Genomic DNA, 19,216 nt, shown 5'->3' with positions numbered 1-19,216 from the left:
AAATAAAGCTGAAATGGCTTTATGGATTTTTCACTCAAACTGTTTATGAACATTTATTGCCAGTAAATTATATTGTGTCAAAAGAAGGAATCAGTAGGTATGGCTTTAATAGAAACCTTTGAAATAATAAAATTGAGAATAATTTATTATCTTAGAATGGATAGGGGATAGGATGGGAGAATTCACCCTGATGAATGTTTGTCCACTCTGCAGCTTTGGGGAAAGTGAAAAATGGTGTGAAAATCAGAAGCCTGATAGGACTTGGACAGAAATGGTCTTTGTGAAAGTATTAATAGCCCCTCTCATTGCACATGTGGATTGTTTGTAGAAGAGAGGCGATGGGAGATTTGGCAAGTGTTATTTGAGGGTATAAACATTGATATTTGTTTGTATCTCATAAAAAGATGAGCAAGTAGAGAGTGATATGATCTTGCTGAAAAAGATGGTCTGAGTAGTGGTCACAGGCATTGGTTCTATAACAAAGAGAGTCCAAATTTGGACTCTCCCTCTTCACTGCTCAACCATCAGAAAATTTCCTGACTTCCCTGAGTCTTAGATTCCACATCCATAACAACAGAGACACATTGTCCCCACCTCATAGGGTTATTCTGATGATCAAATTAAAACAGTTTCAATAGTTTCTAGTTCATAGTAAGTGCTTTTAAAATGTTTTTTTTTTTTTAAGATTTTATTTATTTATTTGTTAGAGAGAGAGAGCACGAGCACAGGCAGAGTGGCAGGCAGAGGCAGAGGGAGAAGCAGGCTCCGCGCCAAGCAAGGAGCCCGATGCGGGACTCGATCCCAGGACGCCGGGACCATGACCCGAGCCGAAGGCAGCCGCCCAACCAACTGAGCCACCCAGGCGTCCCTAAAATGTTATTTTTTAAGAGTCATAAAAGACCTGGGTAAGAGGAGGAAAGAATAGGATTCATAAATATTTTAGTATGCTAGAAGTATTTTATTGACTATCATCTGCTGATTGCTATGTGCCAGAGATCTCATTCACTCTCCAAAGACCCCGAGGAGATAAAGTTACTATTAATATCCCTTCTTCTCAGAGAAGGAATCTGAGCATCTTAGAGATTGGGTTTCATGCCCAAGGACACTCAGATTATGAGAAATTGTAGCACATTCCCCTGAGAAGTCATATCTCTGAGCCTGTTTTCCAGTATGGGTGACACATGTGGCCCCTGTCACAAAAATTCACAAATTCAGAGGGCATTGGGTGGATGGTGGGAGGTAAGGGAGCCTGACTGGCTTGCCCTTCACTTTCATCACATGTCCAGAGCCTGTCGATTACCTATGTCCTCTGTGAGAGCCCAGATCCTTGGGATTTGGGTCTGGCTTGCCATTTTGTGGATACCACACTGTCCAGACATTCAGAAAACAAGGCACGAGGGCATGATGGCTACAAGTGGGTCCTAGAGTCAGATGCCTGCATGTGAATCTCAGCTCCAGCACTCACTAGCCATGTGACCAAAAGCCCCATGTTTTTTAGCCCCACTTGTGTTGTAGGAGGGGTAGTTTTCCTGGTCCAGCAAAGATACTACAAGCCTTGATCTCATTTTGCTTTAAAGAGATACTTGTATTTAGCCCAAATGATATTCTTTTATTAAATAGCTCTTTTATTTTAAGAGGTACCGTTAATATAGGTTGGATTTTGGACATTCATTAAACCTGTCGTGTGATACACGAGGAGTTTTATAACAGTAAATTAGTACTCCCATAGAATTGGTAGTACCAACTAGAAATAAGTCTAGTAGAAGTCTTTAGAACTTAAAATTGAATCTGTCTTTATTTTGTATATGGCCTTGCCCCTGTTCACACAGAGCTTAAGATCTTATTGAGGAGATGAGACGAATTTCTGTAAGGTAATAAAAATCCCAGGTACTATGTGCTCAGTGCCACATAGGTGTTGTAGCTGTGTTACAGATATTTGTTGAGAACCTGTGCTGTGCTAGGCAATGGAGATAGGACAGAGAACAAGACACACTCCTCCAAGACACCAGGCAAATAGGATTGTCCATCTGAGAAAGCTGAGGACCCAAGTTCAGGTGTTCAGAGGAGAACATGATCCTTGGGCAAACACACCTGTAAAGAGCACCTGTAGAGTGTTGCATTTATGTAACCTTTTTTTATCCTCCAAACTGTTCTAAAAGGGCGGCCGAGCTAGCTGCAACAGAGTAGTTCCTTCTTGAGCTAGTGTGGCCAGATGTTAAGTAGCAAGTGTGGCCAGATGTTATGTAGCAAGTGAGGCTTAGCACCAAATGTGGGTAGAATAAAGAAAATGGTACAGGCCTTTGAAGTCCATTTTACATAAGAAAATGTCATTCCTCATTTTTGGATAATTGGACTGAATAAATGCAATATATATTGTTATATGTGTACATATTTGCATAGTCGAAAGTTGGGAAATAGGTATTCTTTGGCTTCAGAGGCCTTATAAAATGATAGGAGGGTGCATGAGATATCAGTGAAACATAAAGCTTCACAACATTTTAATATCAGTTCAAATACTGAAGGGTGTCTATGAGCAGTACTACTTGCCATATGGGTAAGTCACACAGTTAAGACTGATTTCAAAAGAGAAATGCTGTTTCTCTTGCACTTTTCATAGAACTCTTAGTAGAGGAGGGGGAGATATGAGCTGGGGCTAAAAAGTGTATACAATGTATATGAACAGAAATAACTGCCCTAGCCTTAATCAGGTGTATAAGTGTTTCTTTTAATCATTAAAACAAATAAACAAAAAGAAAAATGAAAACAAAACAAAAGCCCTCAAACCCAAAAAACAGGTTCCAAAGGCTAAGAATAAGCAATTCTAAGAAATAGAAAGGGAAGGGATCTCAGAAGAAGCTCCCGTTGACTGCAGTAGTGACAGATGGGAGCTGTTTAGTAACAGGTTTGAGGTGGTACTGAGAGGTGGTGGCTGAGGCCGTGCCCTTGGGTCACAGACACTTTAGAGCCACCTCCCAATGTGTTACTCGTGGTCCTGTCACTTCTGCCAGCCTTTTTGACTCACAAGGCATCCTCCACAGAACCTTTGGTTCCGGTGCTCCTCAAAGGGTCACAAAAATGTTGGAGACATGGAATGCATGTTCTGCAAAACCAGATTTTGTATATGGGTAACAAAAGTTACATTATAGTCTATAATCCACCCCAGTCTTACTCAGTTTTTATATTAGGTAGGGTTCTTCAGAAAACCAGAACCAATATGGATGTACATGTAGGAGGAGATCCGTTATAAGAACTTGGCTCATGTCATTATAGAAGCTAAGAAACCTCGCGACCTGCTAAGCGTAAGACGGAGACTCAGGGTAGGCTGGTGGCATAATTCGAAGTGAGTCCCAAGGCTACTAAGAACCAGTGGAGTCAGTGGTGTAGATTCTATTTGGGGTCTCCGGGCTTGAGAACAAGGGGTGGTGAGGGCAGGAGAAGATTGACATCCCAGCTCAATCAGTTAAGCAGGAAGGCCCTAATTCTTCCTTCCTCCCCTTTTTGTTCTGTTGAGGCCCTCAGTGGGATTGGCGGCTACCCACCTGCATTGGGGAGGGCCAAGGGCTCTGCTGCATCCATTGTATCACATGCCCCTCTCATCTGGAAACACCCTCACAGACACACCCAGGATCATGGTTAGCCGGATATCTGGGTACCTCATGATCCAACTCAAGTTGACACATCAAATTAGCCACTACATTTATAAAGAACACAATAAACTTTAAATCGCAAGAGGAAAATAATATATGCCTCATAAAACAACATTCTTATGAAAATTTACATCAAAGCTGTGTATAATGGAGACTAGGGATACATTTTGATCTATTTGACATGATGTGGTTTGGGGTCTTCAAAAGTGAAAGTGTCTACAGGCAGGACAAGATCTTAAATGTTCACACACGAAATGCCTCTCGGCCTACCGCAACTGTCTGTAAGGTTGTTGCAGGGGAGAACTGAGCTACTACATACGAAGTATGTGATGGTATCACTCAAAATGTTAGCTTCGATTAATAGTTATCATTCGCCAGGATATTCTTTTAAATGACCATACATAATGTCAAGTTAAGGCATTATTTTCTGATTTTATTTGCAGTAGTCTGTTACTCATATCAAAGAGATTAAATACTTTAAAAAAAAAAGATGAAATACTTTTATAATTGCTACACGAGTTCATTCAGCCAGACTCATCAGTGTGCTAGGATAAATCTGGGTTTGGAATAACTGTGGTTAATGGAGGATTTCTAGACCTAACAATGCAAGAAGATTCTAGAAATTCTCACACAAATACAAGATGTTGTTCTGCCCCTTTCTGTGGCATCAAAGAACTGCACCAAAAAAGGTATAAAAATAAACACCTTTCCTTCAAAGAGCAGGACACTGCCTGGCTAAGTTTAATTGAAAAACTAATATCCACTGCAATTGTCTGTGATAAACTGAGGCTTAAATGATTTGAAAGCAGTCTGGGAGCAGACAAATCAGATAACCACCATCTTTATGGCTGAGAAGTTTCAGCTGGTGATGACAAGCTCTAAAGATAAAAGCTTTTTGCAAAGTCAAGAGCTAAATGTCTAGAATGGGTCAGGGATCACTGTGGAATAATTCTCAAAGTGTAAAAAGCAGTGAACGTCCAACGGTCTCTCATAGTGTTCTGTTTTGTTTAACTTTTCAAGGTAATAGCACAGAACTTTATCTCCGTTTCCTAGTTTCCTGACACTTGTTTCCTTGGCATCATTAGGTGGAGACCGCCACAGTGTTAGGGTATTCTCCACCATCTCCCCACTGCCGAGATGCTAGATGTGGTCTGTGATTCGTGCCCTGCACTGCAATCAGGGGGCTTCAGGGGCTGCTTTTCAAAACGTTTCCAGTTGGAGGACTGTTAATAGTCAATGAGAGACAAGAGTTAGGTGGTGCCATTATTTAGGCATCTTTTTTTGTTTGTTTGTTTAAGTCATCATGGTATTTGCCTCCTGGCCTCACTCTGATCTCAGCAAGAACACTTTCAAAAGAAGTTCCTTGTTTTTTCAAAGCCTGTTTGCAGGAGTTGATTCAGTGCTGCCCTATCAGGGGAGCGAAAGCCAAGGGCAAAATGTGTGCTTTGAGTTGTGTGAAGGATCCACCCTCCACTTAGCTCCATTCCCTGTGCTGATTGTGCCCCCAGGTGACATGTCCAAAGTCTCCAACCTCTGTTTGCTTTTTTCTTTTGTTTACAGGAGCCGAGGGCACAGTGTTCCCTAAATCTATAGAGACACCTAATGTCAGGGCAGACCCCTTCAAGGAACTAAGGTAAACTTCTGACTATGGTTTGCATTGATTAGTGGCTATTTCCTTTGTCTAGGCAACTGGCTGATGGTCCATTTTGAGCATTTGGAATGTAACAGCGTAATAACATGAATATACTGATTTGGGAGAGATTAGAAAGGATGTAAAGATAAGCTACCTCCAAGAGAAAATTCTCTTGGAAAACTTAAGATTGAGGGTTTTGAGGAGGATGTCGCCAGCCTTGTAATTATGAGATTGGGGATTGATTTATTCACGGTGTTTGTTTCCTACTGTGTTTTGTGGTACCCAGAACCTAACCAGTTACACAACTAGTCAGTAGTTGGTGCTGATCAGCCCAAAGAAAAGTCGTACCTAAAAAAAAAAACTGAACTCTAAACACTGTACGGAATTTTGTTTATGTGTAACAAGCTCTCTGCCACTTGGACTGTTATGGTACTAGAACTACTTTCTGTGAATTTTTCATGTACTGGTGTTAATCTTCAAATGTCCACAATTGTGCTGCCTTTAGCAGAAAAAGGCGCTGAGATGCTGTGTACTTAGCACCAACAACTAAAGAAAACAAAAAAGAACAATAGATACATACAGACAAACAGAGATAAAGATATGACCCCAAAACCATTCCAGCCACTAAAGGACCATCCCTGGCTCAAAAAAGGAAACACATAAAAAAATGGTACATTGATACAAATATAGCTATATTTTTTGCTTTATACTTATGATGCGGGCAGGCTGGGAGCCAGAGGGGGCACCCGCAAGACCAGCTAAGAGGGTCCTTGGCTTTGTGCAAGATTGAAATCAAGTGAGAGCTGAGAGAGTGAAAGCAGAATTTATTGAATAGCATGATTGACAGAAAGTAACTGACGGAGTGGAGTGTCTCGGAGACTCAGAAAGGAAAGGAGAAGGAGTCCCAATGTCACTTGGGGTTACAGGCTTCAGAGTAGGGTTTGATCAAAGGCAAGCATCCAGGTGAACAACAGGTGTCATTCCACAAATCACTGAAGGTAGGGAGTATTGATGCCGTCGTTGGCCAAGGTTTGTTGGAAGCTCATGTCCTGGGACATGTTTGGGATCCGGCTTTTCTTAGATGTTAGGGATCTAGGACAAAACTCAGAGAATGATGAACTTTCTGGCTTCCCCCTTGAAGGGAGAACATTTCTTCTTTGGCTTATTCAGAAACAGGGCCTGGCAGAAAAACAGCAGAGATGGACCCATTCTGAAGCAGAGTCCCTTCAATTTCCCTGCCTCATTTACAGTCATGAAGAATTCAGTGAATACTGGCTTTCTTAATTTCTTGTAGTTCTTTTAAATAAAACCCATCATAAATCATCATAAATAACATTGCATATTTAATGGTAGACATCAAACATTAGCAAATGTGTTTGGATTATATGAGCCGTGTCTACTCTTCTGCGACACAACCCTGTGATCTGTGGTTTACTAAACCAGCAACAGCCATATTGGAGTTTGTGTTTCCCTAAACAGAAGCACATTCTCCGTAAGTGGGGAATCTATCACCTCGTGATGAAGCCCCTAGCATTCTTGCAAAGCCTGTGAAGCTTTACAAATATAGGGAAATACATTGGGCCAGAGGAAGAGGATAATTGGTGGAGAAAGAGAACATTCTCTTATCAAAATCCCATATACAGTAGGCTGTATTTTTCACATTATACGCCCACATTGCGAGGCTTTAGTTTTCCCTAGCATCGTTACTTCCATCTCAGAGCTGCTGCCTGCCAGGAGTTACCTTGACTCTCCGTTAGCCAGTTCCTGTGGTATTGGGTACTAAAGGGGGAATCTTTTCAGCAAATCTACCCAAGGAAACCTGTATTTTAGGACTCAGAGAGCAATCTCATTCTCTAAGAATGCAGTGAATCCTTGTGTCTGTGATGTGAGAGCCCTTTTGAAACAAGCTAATATGTGGGCTGGTTCCCTTCCTTTTCACAGACCTCCTTAGGAGCAGGGTTCTTTTTAACACAAATAGTTAGTAATTAGTATTGATCAGTCCAAAGAAAAATGCTGTCTAAAAGAAGCTGACCTAGGGGTGCTTGGGTGGCTCAGTCGGTTAAGCATCAGACGCTTGATTTGGATTCAGGTCCCCATCACAGAGTTGTGAGTTCAAGCCTCATGTCTGGCTCCATGCTCAGCAGGGAGTCTGCTTTTCCCCTCCCACTGCTCCTCCCCCTGCACTCTCTCTGTCTCTCTCTTTCAAATATCTAAAATATTTTAAAAATAAATTTAAAAAAATAATAAATGGCCACGGTCGCCAAACTGTGGAAAGAACCAAGATGCCCTTCAACGGACAAATGGATAAGGAAGATGTGGTCCATATACACTATGGAGTATTATGCCTCCATCAGAAAGGATGAATACCCAACTTTTGTAGCAACATGGACAGGACTGGAAGAGATTATGCTGAGTGAAATAAGTCAAGCAGAGAGAGTCAATTATCATATGGTTTCACTTATTTGCGGAGCATAACAAATAACATGGAGGACAAGGGGAGTTAGAGAGGAGAAGGGAGTTGGGGGAAATTGGAAGGGGAGGTGAACCATGGGAGACTATGGACTCTGAAAACAATCTGAGGGGTTTGAAGCGGCGGGGGGTGGGAGGTTGGGGGAAGCAGGTGGTGGGTATTAGAGAGGGCACGGATTGCATGGAGCACTGGGTGTGGTGCAAAAAAAATACTGTTATGCTGAAAATTAAAAAAAATGAAAAAAAAATATTAAATAAAAAATTAAAGAAACTGACCTCTAAATATAATACAGTTCCCACCCCCCGGGAATAAGCTCTGCATTACCACGGAGTGCTTACCGTTGCCTACCATGGAAGGCAAGGAAAATTTAAGCATCAAGAATTTAGGCTAACTTTGCTTTAAACAGAAAACTAAATTTTGTTTGGATAAAAACAAACCCAACCCACGTCAAACAAACAAAAAGACAACTCTCCAAGCATCAGCCCATTTTAGAGATCCCTATTGTGAAAAACTGAGAACAGATGATTGCTCATATAGCGTAATAGCTGTACTGACAGTCATCTGTAGACCCTATGGAAAACCCTGGAAACTTGCCTTAGAAACAAGTGAATCTCCAAAATTACAAGTGGATCTCCTAAGTGCAATAATTAAGGACTTCTGGTAGTTGCTGCATTTCCATTGTTTATTCTAAAGTTGTAGACATATTCTATAGAGACTAGAAATAAAATGTTCTTACAGGAAACATAAAAACACTTTAATATGTAATTCTACAACTGGGGGCAATTCTTTGTCCCTATTCAAATTGTGTTGAGGGTTGATAGCCTGAAGTGAGTCAGGATCTAGAATGTGATAATTAGCCCCTTCATCCTTATGATTTTTTTATTTTATTTTAATGGCACTCTTGTGGAAGAATGTGTGACCAACTGAAAGGTAATCCAATGTAGTACATACATTAGCCCAGACCAGTGCATCTGTGGATGTTTCACATTTGTCAGCAAATGGTGCCCCATTTTACTCTGTGCTATTGAATGGTACTGACCTTGGATATTGATAAATAGGTAATGAACGTTTTCTGGCCTCTGGCTTTATGGTTGGATCAGTTGTCGTGATCCAGCTCGTTTGTGCTGGTGTGTCTTCTAGTCTTAGGAAAGTAGAACAATCTGAGGGAGATCCCTGGGTTTATGCCAGCAGGTAGCACTGTGTAGGTGAAGCAGAAGTGGTTCCCTCGTTGGGAGCAGCACAACAGAGGTGAAGGAGGACAGAGCTGGGGCAGATACCTACAGCAAACAGACTACGTAGCCTTGCGCTAATCCGGGAACACTGATGTCTGTACAAAGTCAGGTCCCTTTTGCCTCCAAACTTTATTTAGGCTCCCATTATTTTACCTTTTATTTTTATTTTAAAATAATTTTTAAATTATTTTTTATTTTAAAATTCTTATTTTAAAATAATTTTAGATTAAAAGAAGAATTGCAGTAATGATACAGATTATTCCTCTATACCCTTTACCTAGTGTTTCTGATGGTAACATTTTACATACCCCTGGTGTATATATCAAAACTAAAAAATTAACATTGCAGCCCCATAATATTTTATGTAAGATTTGCTTAAAAGGATGCAATGACCTGAATGCCTTACAGATCCAGAAAATATGTAGAAAAGGAGTTTAGCAGAAAAGTTATTTGTTGAGGCATGAATGAATGGATCTTGAAAACTCCCACAGCAGTTAAGTCGGAATGTTTTTAATGAGAGGTGTTTTGTTTGGTTTTGTTTTGTGTTTTAAATCTCTACCCAGATTTTCTTGGTCTTACTTGTCAATGGGAAGTAAATTGAGTTAAAAGACTATAGGTTATTTATACATAAACCATCTTCTGCAGTGAACAAGCAAAAATTAAATCCATGCGTGTCCTTCCCTTACCCAAAAAATCAAACATGGGGAAATACCATCTGCTTTAGAGACCTTCTCTATTGGGATAACTTGTTTCTTCCAACGTCTGTTTTGGCTTTTGAAGGTTTTTTTGTTTGTTCTCTGATTTATCTATTTTTGTTGTTGTTGTTGTTGTTGTTTACTTGTTAATGAGAAGCAAATTTCAGGCCTCCCGCACATCTTCTTAGAAGTTCTCAACCCTCAGCTCAAAGAGTGGTAGCTTCTTCTCTGCTAGAGTTCAAGTTTCGGTTCACTGCTTTCCTTTTCGGAGTTACTATAGTTACTGTATTCACCGTGTTTGCTTGAGATGTTTGTAAATAATCCAGGGTTGAGTTGAAAATCACAAAAGAGGGTTGCTTCTCTCCAGACAAATAATGAGCCTTAACTTAGTGAGGTCTGAGCCCAACATCCAGCTCAGGCTGTTTGTTGAGTTTGCACCTGCAGAACATTCTGAAATAATGGCATGTTGCTCTAGATTCAAGACTCTACTGAAAACATCTACCAGGCACTATGCCTATCTCTGGAAATCAGAAAAACTAACTTGGAATGGAAACTGGATTTTAATTCACAATCTGAAATTTGCAGTGGATTTTAATTCACAATCTGAAATTTGCAGTGGATTTTAATTCACAATCTGAAATTTGCAGTCTGAATATATTAGATGTTCGCTTGTTCATTATTTCTTTTTCCTTGTGTCTGTATATTATAAAGACAAATGGAAAAATCCCTGATCTCAGGCTGTGCATGATCTGAGATGGGAAATAGGCCATTTAGTTTTGCATATGTATTTTCTGTTAAAACAGAAGCTACCTTTGAATGCCTACCTTGCTCTAAGGATTCTTTTCAACTGTGAAGCTTCCCTGTAAGATTCGGATCCTACAAGAATAGGAAATAGACTGTGAAATCTTATTTCCCAGACATATGTCAGGGCAAATGTAAAAAATGGGAGACAGTTGCACAGACCACTGAACACATATCGCCAACTCTGTTCCTCTAGATATCAGTAAAAGCTGGGAAGGAACCACAAAAGAGCAAGAAGCCAAAAGGTCTTTATAAAAGAATTCTTCATCAGCTAATGTGCAGATGTGCTCTTACTCTGCCTACAGTTATGACAAGGGTGATGACCTGATTTCCATTTCATCACAGCTCAGGGAATTGTTTTCCAGGTATTTTTTTTTTAACACTTATTAAGAATCAAGGCATCTGCTAAATACTTGGAATACAGAGATAAGTAAATAAGTCCTCAACTGATTTGTAGTTAAGGAAAGTAAGATAGAAAGTCACCCCGAAATACAAGGTAATATAATAAGTGGTAGAAGAGATAGATGAGCAAAATCAGAGGAGACACTGGGAATGGCACGCAAGATTCTACCTGAGAGGGTTAGATAAGGCTGTCTGAAGGAAGGGACATTTTAGTTGTAAGCTGAAAGAAAAAACAGTGAGTCTCAGAATTTAAAAAGCATGGTTCCCTAGGTCCACTTAATGCAAGGACAAATGGGCCAATAGATTTCTGCAGCTCGCAAGAATATTACCATGTCATTTACAAAAATGAGGTTCTGTAATTTCCTTATGACAGTTGTGTTCTTTAATAAATCATGTGAAGGCGATTTCAGATATGATCACAGAAGACTTTAATGATTGTTAGAAGTTTCAAAATTCAATGCATAACATCATTCAGAACTAGAACAGCCACTAATATCAAACCCATTCAGCAGCCTCAAATAAATAAGACATTTCTTTGTTCCTGTGGGTTTTTTACCCCCTACAACATTACCAGAGTTTTAATAATAAAGAAGAAAGATTCAAAGATGTATCTGGTACTCCCAGTATGCGCTTGAATATTCTGTAGGATTTTTTTCTTAATGAATAGATACTAATCTGAACTCCTTTGGGAATGTGTGAGATTTAAAGTCTGTATATATCACAGGAAAACAGGGATTAGACAGCACTTCCAAGTTGACAAAAATGAATTTATTTCTTTAAATTTATCTTAGAATGGCTGTAGCCAACTAAATATTTATTTGATTCTCAGTGATTTATGAATTGAAGCTACCAGAACAGTCTGTGAGAGCATCACAGTTCAATTAATACTTGGTCATATGTCTCCCTTCCTTTTTCCCCCTCAAAAGTCCCAATAGCAAATTTGGAGAAGCAGTCTGATTTTTGAATTATATAAATATAATATCTATATTCTATACACATATTTTATATATATGTACATATGCATATGTACATGCATTAAAACATATATACACATAATATGTATTTTACATATATAGGCCTATAGAGAGATTGACAGAGATGCAGGGAGAGAGAGGGGAGAGAGGGAGAGGGGCTGTATATTGTGCTCCAAAGCTATGGATGCATGGGCTATGGGGCAATTAAAGATTTCTTTCTTATGAAAGAAATCTTTAAATTTTCTCCTCATGCAACACTTTGCAGACATGTTTGGTACCTATTTTGCTTGTATGAGATTCACAATTATTTGATCGCAGAGCATGAATGTTGAAGTTATTCAAAGGAGAGATGAAAATGTGTAGTGGTCCGATAATATCACAGGGTCTCAGGGGCCTTCCAAAATAGAAGAGTCATGATGCAGTGTCCATGTTGATCAAGAGCCATGCTTTGAAAGTGTCCTGCACTGGGGTTGAGTTTGGCCCCAAAGCCAGTCTGCCTTGTGAACTTGGGCAAGTCTCCTAAGCTCTCCTTGGCCAGTGCCTAGAACATGGGAAGAGCTTAGTGGACATTAGTTCAACAAATGTCAGCTCCCAGGAGGAGCAAGCGACCCATTTTCATGGGGCTCCAGTCCTCAACCAGGAGTTCCCGTAGTGTTCAGTTTCAACAGCCAATAAAATGTTTGTGAGACCTTGGTGACCGACAGTCCTTTCTCCTTGAAGGACAACACCAGAAGGCTGTTGTGTAGATCCATCTACCATTAACAACATTTTACATGAAAGGATAAGGATATTTCACTTAATAGATTAGAGAGGGCGTAGCCTTAGGATGGAAGACAGCCCATAAACTGCATTCCTTGAACAGTAACGGCGTATCATCATGTTGCCTCCATTTTCTTTTTGTCAGAGACACCAGTGACTCTGTCAACTCCTCAGTCATCCTGCAGTGCCTGCCCAGAAAAAAAAATAGATATCTGAAAGCCACAGGTGAAGCCTTAATGAAGCCCCCCGATTCTAAGTTTGCCTTGTTTGAAAACTCACAGTAAAACATCTTCCCCATCTTTGAAGATCTGTGAGTCCATATATATGTCCCTTTTCTCCCTCTTTCCCTTCCTCCTGTGTTTCAGCATCTGTTCATCTTTCCCTTTGTTTCATTAGCATTGATACATAGTCTGAATTTATCTACATATTTCTTTTTTTTCCCTTACTTTCACTTTCTCTAGGTGCCCTTTTCACCATGGCTGTCTCAGGATGCAGAAGGAGAAACAAAAGGGGTAAAGGAAAAGGGAGGTTGTGGTATTGGAAGTTATTTCCATCTTTGTCTTTGCCTTCTTAATCAAAAACTTGTGTTTTACAAATGTGGTAAATTGTAGAGCTACCAAACCTAGGTGTCTTGCAGGCATCGCCTCTGAACAGTAGAATTCTGCCATTAGAAGCCAGGGAGGGATAAATGGAAGAGAACATCGTAGGGAACAAGGAGTCTAGGATATAGAGCAAGTCCTACCCCGACAGGGAGAGGAAGTTAAAAACCCATCTCTTCTGATCTCTGCTGAATTGTAGGAAGAAGATAGGAAATGCAGGGAAAGCACGTGGTTAAATATATAGCCTGATGACCTTTATTCTCGGAGTCACAGAGGGAAGAAACCAGTTAGATTTCAAGGACAGAAGCAAAGGGTCATCGAGCATTTTCATTTGAGACTTTAGGAAGAGAGGGTGGACTGTCATATGGCTAGAGAGGAAGAGGGGGCTGGGTCAGCACTCTCAAATCTCCTTCAGTTCCTGGGGGTCTGGGGGTCATGCCAGTGCGGGGAAGAATCCACGTGGTGTCCCAGTAAGCAATGTAGATGGCTAATGATGGTGGTACAGGCTGGCAGGCTCCTGGGCAGCTTCTCTGCAGTGGGACTGAGGGCTCCAAAGTGGACAGTCCAGTCCAAGGGTGCGGTGGGAAACATATCCAGACCTCAGGGCCCTGCAAAGGCCATTCAGACCTGGCTCAGTGGGCGCTAAGTGAGCACAGTAAGAAGTACCAGAATTCACCCCCAGAGGGCTTAGAAGTGTGGCCTGCTAGCCTAATACCAATCAAGACCACATCTCCTGGAATCTGAACCTTCTTTGTTCCTGTCACCAGGATGTCCCAATACCCCCAACCCCCATCCCCATTATGATATCATAAAGAGAGAGGAGATAATTATTTATCCTCATGAGAAAGGTAAAATGTTTTAATCACAGAGAGGATGCCATAATAAATTTAGTGTTTCCTAACCCTCCGTAAAGATAAGTTGGAGAGAAAAATTAAGTCAGGTAAGAATAAAGAAATGCCATTTGCTCTCACTGAGGAACACAATTTATAAATCGGACGGCCTGCAGTACGGGGGATTATGCCCATCACAACATCTTAACTGACTGCCTGGCTGCAAAGGCCCTGAGTCTTCCCCTCTCTGTCTTGTAGGGACCGCTGGGTCTGATCAAAGGGAAAAAAAAATGCTTTCAGAATCCATCATCAGGTACCTGCTATTAGTGATTTAGTCTCTGTAAGCCTTGAACTAGCATTGATTGAAACCAGAGTCCAGCCCTGATGCTTGAAATTTACTCCCCAAAAGCATTCCTCGATTTGTAATCTTCTAAACCAACAAAATACTGGAGGAAATGCCTTAATAGCCAAAACATTTCACATGCCTCTCCAAATGATTCCCAGACTATCTCTGAAAGCCAAAGTCATCAGCCTTGTGCGGTGAGGCACCTCACTGCCTAAGTGATTGTCCCTTAATGGCTGGCCCATTTTCATCTGAACTCGAGAAAGGCAATGTGACACATCATTATCATTCTGAAGGGCAAGTGGCTTTTATTTAAAAATTAAAAGTATACTCTTTAAGTTAATTTTTAACAGAAGGGGTTAAAATGTGAAAAAATTATTCAAAAGATAAACTCGTAACAGAGAGGGAGGGAATATAAAATTGTACTTCTACCCATGTCAAGGAAGGCATGATATCATAAATTAAGTGCTAACCTCTCGGTCTTGTAGAACAGATTGGGCATGTGTGTATGTTTGCCAGAATTCCTGAGTTGGGACTACCTTCTGCCTCAAAAGGAGCACTGCGACTTTATTACTGTTTTTATCTTGATTAAAATGTCAGCAGCTGCCATTTATTATGTAAAGTGTGTGGGGTAGATTGTTCTCTTATTCTTGAAAAACACACAATTGCTTTTGAATCTCCATTTTTTTTTCCCCCTCAGTAGGATGGCCCTGCTGGGTGCATAGACAGAAAATCTTGCTTAATTACACCCTTCATGATTTTGGCTTGAAACCAGCCTTGTTTTATTCCAATTATAACCTTTTCAAAACAAAGAGTAATGGGAGTTGAAAGGAACAAGCTGACAACAGTTTTTACCTGAAGTAAGTTGGGAACTAGAAGTGAATCATAAAAAAAAAAAAAAAAAAAGAAAAAGAAATCAGCCAGTGGATATCTTTTTTTTTTTTCTTACTCCAGAATTTTCCACGGTTTATTAGAATAGAATATAAATGAGATCGAGGCCATCAGCTCTCAGAGACAACTCTATAATCTCGCTGGATTTCCTGGCCATGGACTATGGGCCAGTTTGGGCCAAATGTCACTCACTAGTTTGCTATCCTTTGGTGGCTCCCACTGGCTTGAAGATGAAATTTCAAAAACAAAGCACTTACAAGTCACCTTCAAGGGGTTGATGTGGTCGTGGATGATGTCCTGGCTTTTCATCTCCCATCACCGTTATCCTCTTCCAACCTTTTCTCATTTTTGTTTCTTTCTCTATTCTCCTCTCTGTTGGCCCTGCCTCCCATTGAACTTGTACTTCCTGCTCTCGCATTTCAATTTCTAAACATACTTTATTCTGTAGCGATTTCCTTCTATAATACTCTGTATTAATTTCACAGATGTACTATCCAGTCTTTACTATGTGATTATATTAGTGATCATTTCAAATTTCTTCCATTCTCTGCTTTTTAAAATTATGATTAAGGTCTCTCTGGCCTTTTTTTTTTTTTTTTTAAGATTTTTATTTATTTATTTGACAGACAGATCACAGGTAGGCAGAGAGGCAGGCGGAGAGAGAGAGAGAGGAGGAAGCAGGCTCCCCACTGAGCAGAGAGCCCGATGCGGGGCTCGATCCAGGACCCTGGGATCATGACCTGAGCCGAAGGCAGAGGCTTTAACCCACTGAGCCCCTCTCTCTGGCTTTTTGACTGGGGCTTTTTCAAATGGCTGATAATTCTCAGATGTCTGTTTTTAAGAGTAAAGCACTAAGAATCTTTTGGCATGTTTTGTGTGCATGAATGAGGCTTTTGGATGGTGAGCTTCGAGGTAGGATGGTCAGGCTGGGATTTTTAGGTGGGTGACCCCAGATATAAGAATATGTATGCCTCTTCTCTTGGACTGATCAGTTTCCCCAGGACACTGATTAGTGTCCTAATCCCTTGCTGGGGATGAATCTGGGGGCCAATATGTTCCGGCTGAGCCTACAAGGTCTCCTTCTTCCATATGTAGGTTTTCACTTCATTCCCTGTTTTCAGGATAGCACTGTCAGCCTTAACTGTCCTTGTCTCACAGAGCCCAGAATTCAAGACTTCCCTAGTGAGTGTCCTAGTCTGTTTGGGCTGCTGTAATAGAATATCATAGACTGGATGGCTTATAAACAACAGAAATTTATTTTTTCACATTTCTAGAGGCTGGGAAATCCAAGATAAAGGTGCCGGCAGGTTCCTGTTGAGGGTCTGCTTCCTGGTTCATAGGTGGCCATCTTGCTATGTGCGCACATGGCAGAAGCGGCTGGGGAACTCTGGGGTCTGTTTTATAATGGCACTGATTTCATTCGTGAGGGCTCCACCTGATCACGGCCCAAAGACCCCACTTCCTATTACTATCACATTAAGGATTAGGATTTCGACATGTGAATGGGGGAGATAGAGGACACAAACATTTAGTCCATGACAGTAAGGGTGTCCTGGTCACCTGGATTTATATAGTGGAGAAACGGCCTAGGGCTCTGACAGTTTCGCGTGGAGCCCTCAACCCGTCTTCTGATTGCAGTTCCACCAGACTCTCCCAGCCACAGAGGCACTGGCTTTCTGGTCCTGCACCTAGCAGGGATTATGCAGCTTGAGCTGGCTCTTGGCTTGGTCTTCACCAAACCCAAGGCTCTCTGCTTTCAGCCCTCTGTCTCTGCTAATGAGATCACTACTTGTGGTTTGCTTCTCGACTTCCAAAACTTGGTCATCATCTTTCTTCCACCTTTATTGCTTCTCTTTTTCTTGGTCCTTCTAGGTCTGTGCCATTTGAGGGTCCTTTTACAGTCATTGCATTAGCGCTTCAGGGAGGAGCAGGGGTAGACCATGTGTTGAGTCCAGTCAGAAGTCCTCTCTCCTCCATTTGTAGGCTTCAGCTATTCTGCCTTTTCTTTGTTTCACCAGGAGGGCCTGGAGCCTTCCCTTAGAGCCTTGTTATTCCCATCTTGAAACATTCTTTGTACTCTCTTTCCCCATGATCATATTTCCACTCTCAGCTTAAACTGCACTTCCTAAGGAAACCCTTTGGAGCACGCTCCCCCCACCCCACCCCACCTCATATGGCCTACCTGTTACAAACACACACAGCCCCTCCGCTTCCTCTCAGGATTTCGCCGGCTGTGATGTCTCCCACATGTGTGGTTGCCCACAGCCACAAAGAGGTTCGGGCTAGGGGGATCATGACAAATGTATTCTCTCCAAAAGTATGTGTTCAGCCACCAAACACACGAGTAATGGCGTCCTTGACATTTGTTTGTCAAGGAGAGCCATCAAAGTCTCCAGGAGCCTCTTATTATCCCATGCCTTTCTTTCTTCTAGCCATACTAAGTCATTTCCAAAAGAGCATAATTCATTCCTCTTTCTCTTACAAGCAGGCTCAAAACTTTAGATTCTTTTCTCACCCCTGGGTTTTGTCGTAGTCACAGTCCAGCAACACTGCTTCACTTGAAGTCTCCAGCCTGCAGTTCCCACTCATCTTCTCAACCGCGGGTGATTGTCATCCACAGAGGAACACAAGTCCCCTTTCACCCAGTTATGCGTGTCATCGTCACTTCCTGTTCACCAAAGGAAATGAGTTTCCAGGTCTTTGAGGTTTTTTGTTTGTTTGTTTGTTTGTTTTTTCCCCCAAAATACAACCTGAGTCATGAATGATTATTTTCCTGGCCTGGCATCTGAGCTCAGGCACACTCACTCCAGAAGAACCAGCAAAGAGCAATTTGCATCCTTTGACGATCCAAGCCCCATGCTCCTAACCTTGAATAGAACACAGACACTAATAAATTCAGGGTCTTAAAAATGTGAATTATAGTCATTTCACACTTTGTGGCAGCTTCATGCTGAAGAAATAGCTTAAAACTTAATTATAATGCTTGTCCCTTCATTAAGTGCAGATGACATTCCTCAGATAGATTTTTGCAATGACGTCTGAGGAAAGGAGTTCAGAAACTTATTAGTTATTCATGGTGGAGAATACTGACTGTGTACTGATTAAAGGAACGTGGTGACACCCTTCTTAACACGGTGCATCTGTCTATTAGTTTATGGTTCTCCCTATGGTCCTCATGGAAAGTTCTTTGGGAAATGAGGAAAACACCCTTCAGTCTTTGAGAGACAATATCTATAGGAAACGTGCTTGACAAGTGGGATTAAAATGGAGAGCAGGAGGCATCAGGCCTCTCTGATTACCCACTGCTGCAAATGACTGGGCTGCACGTTGAGGACCATTTGTGGGACGCAGCCATAATGGATTGGACACGTCCCCCTCTCGGCACTTGAGGAGCCATTACGATGCATTCAGTCCATCAGTGGCTCGTTCTGAAGCTCAAAATCCATTCTTAGAGAAGGATGCATGGAAGGTTTTGCCTCCTGTCACATAACAATACTAGAGCTTGAGTCGTGCAGTGACTAAATTAAGTGAACAGGTAAAGGCACAGTCTTCCTCTCTTGGTGCAGGGTGTAATATTCTTACAAAAAGAGAATTTTGCTGCTTATTCCGATGACCTAGAATGCCTAAGGAGTGAGGGCAGTAGAACCCAAAGTGAGATCGCACAACATAAGAAAGCAGTTTCTAATTCTCTGAAGTGGGGAATTATCTCCCTTGATAGTCATGAGCTTCTCACCACTGAGAGACTCAAGGTAAAGGGTCTGTCATACCAAGACTTTTATAGAGATGTGTCATGCATCAGAAGGGAAGATTTTAAGTCGATGCCCTTTCAGATCTGCTCTTACATTGAGATTCTAAGACTCGGGCTTCAAAGTACTGCTCATGGATCTGATTTTACCTGGGACCTCTCATTACATTTAAATTCCTTTTAAAAACTATACTC

General features: G+C 41.3%; 1 protein-coding gene across 1 annotated transcript in view; it reads left to right on the top strand.

Annotated features, from left to right (window-relative positions):
- The window catches only part of LOC111141155 (sarcoglycan delta), a 378,621-nt gene that overhangs the window by 276,596 nt on the left and 82,809 nt on the right, over positions 1–19,216 (top strand). The window contains exon 5 of the mRNA XM_022493516.1: positions 5,208–5,280. Within this exon, the coding sequence (XP_022349224.1) occupies positions 5,208–5,280 (73 nt within the window). The remainder of the gene's footprint in view (positions 1–5,207; positions 5,281–19,216) is intronic.

Source organism: Enhydra lutris, unplaced genomic scaffold (assembly GCF_002288905.1).
Source record: "Enhydra lutris kenyoni isolate GAN:26980312 unplaced genomic scaffold, ASM228890v2 scaffoldscaffold5, whole genome shotgun sequence".
Taxonomy (NCBI): domain Eukaryota; kingdom Metazoa; phylum Chordata; class Mammalia; order Carnivora; family Mustelidae; genus Enhydra; species Enhydra lutris.
Note: the sequence above shows the minus strand (reverse complement) of the source record. Positions and strands in the feature narration are given on the sequence as shown.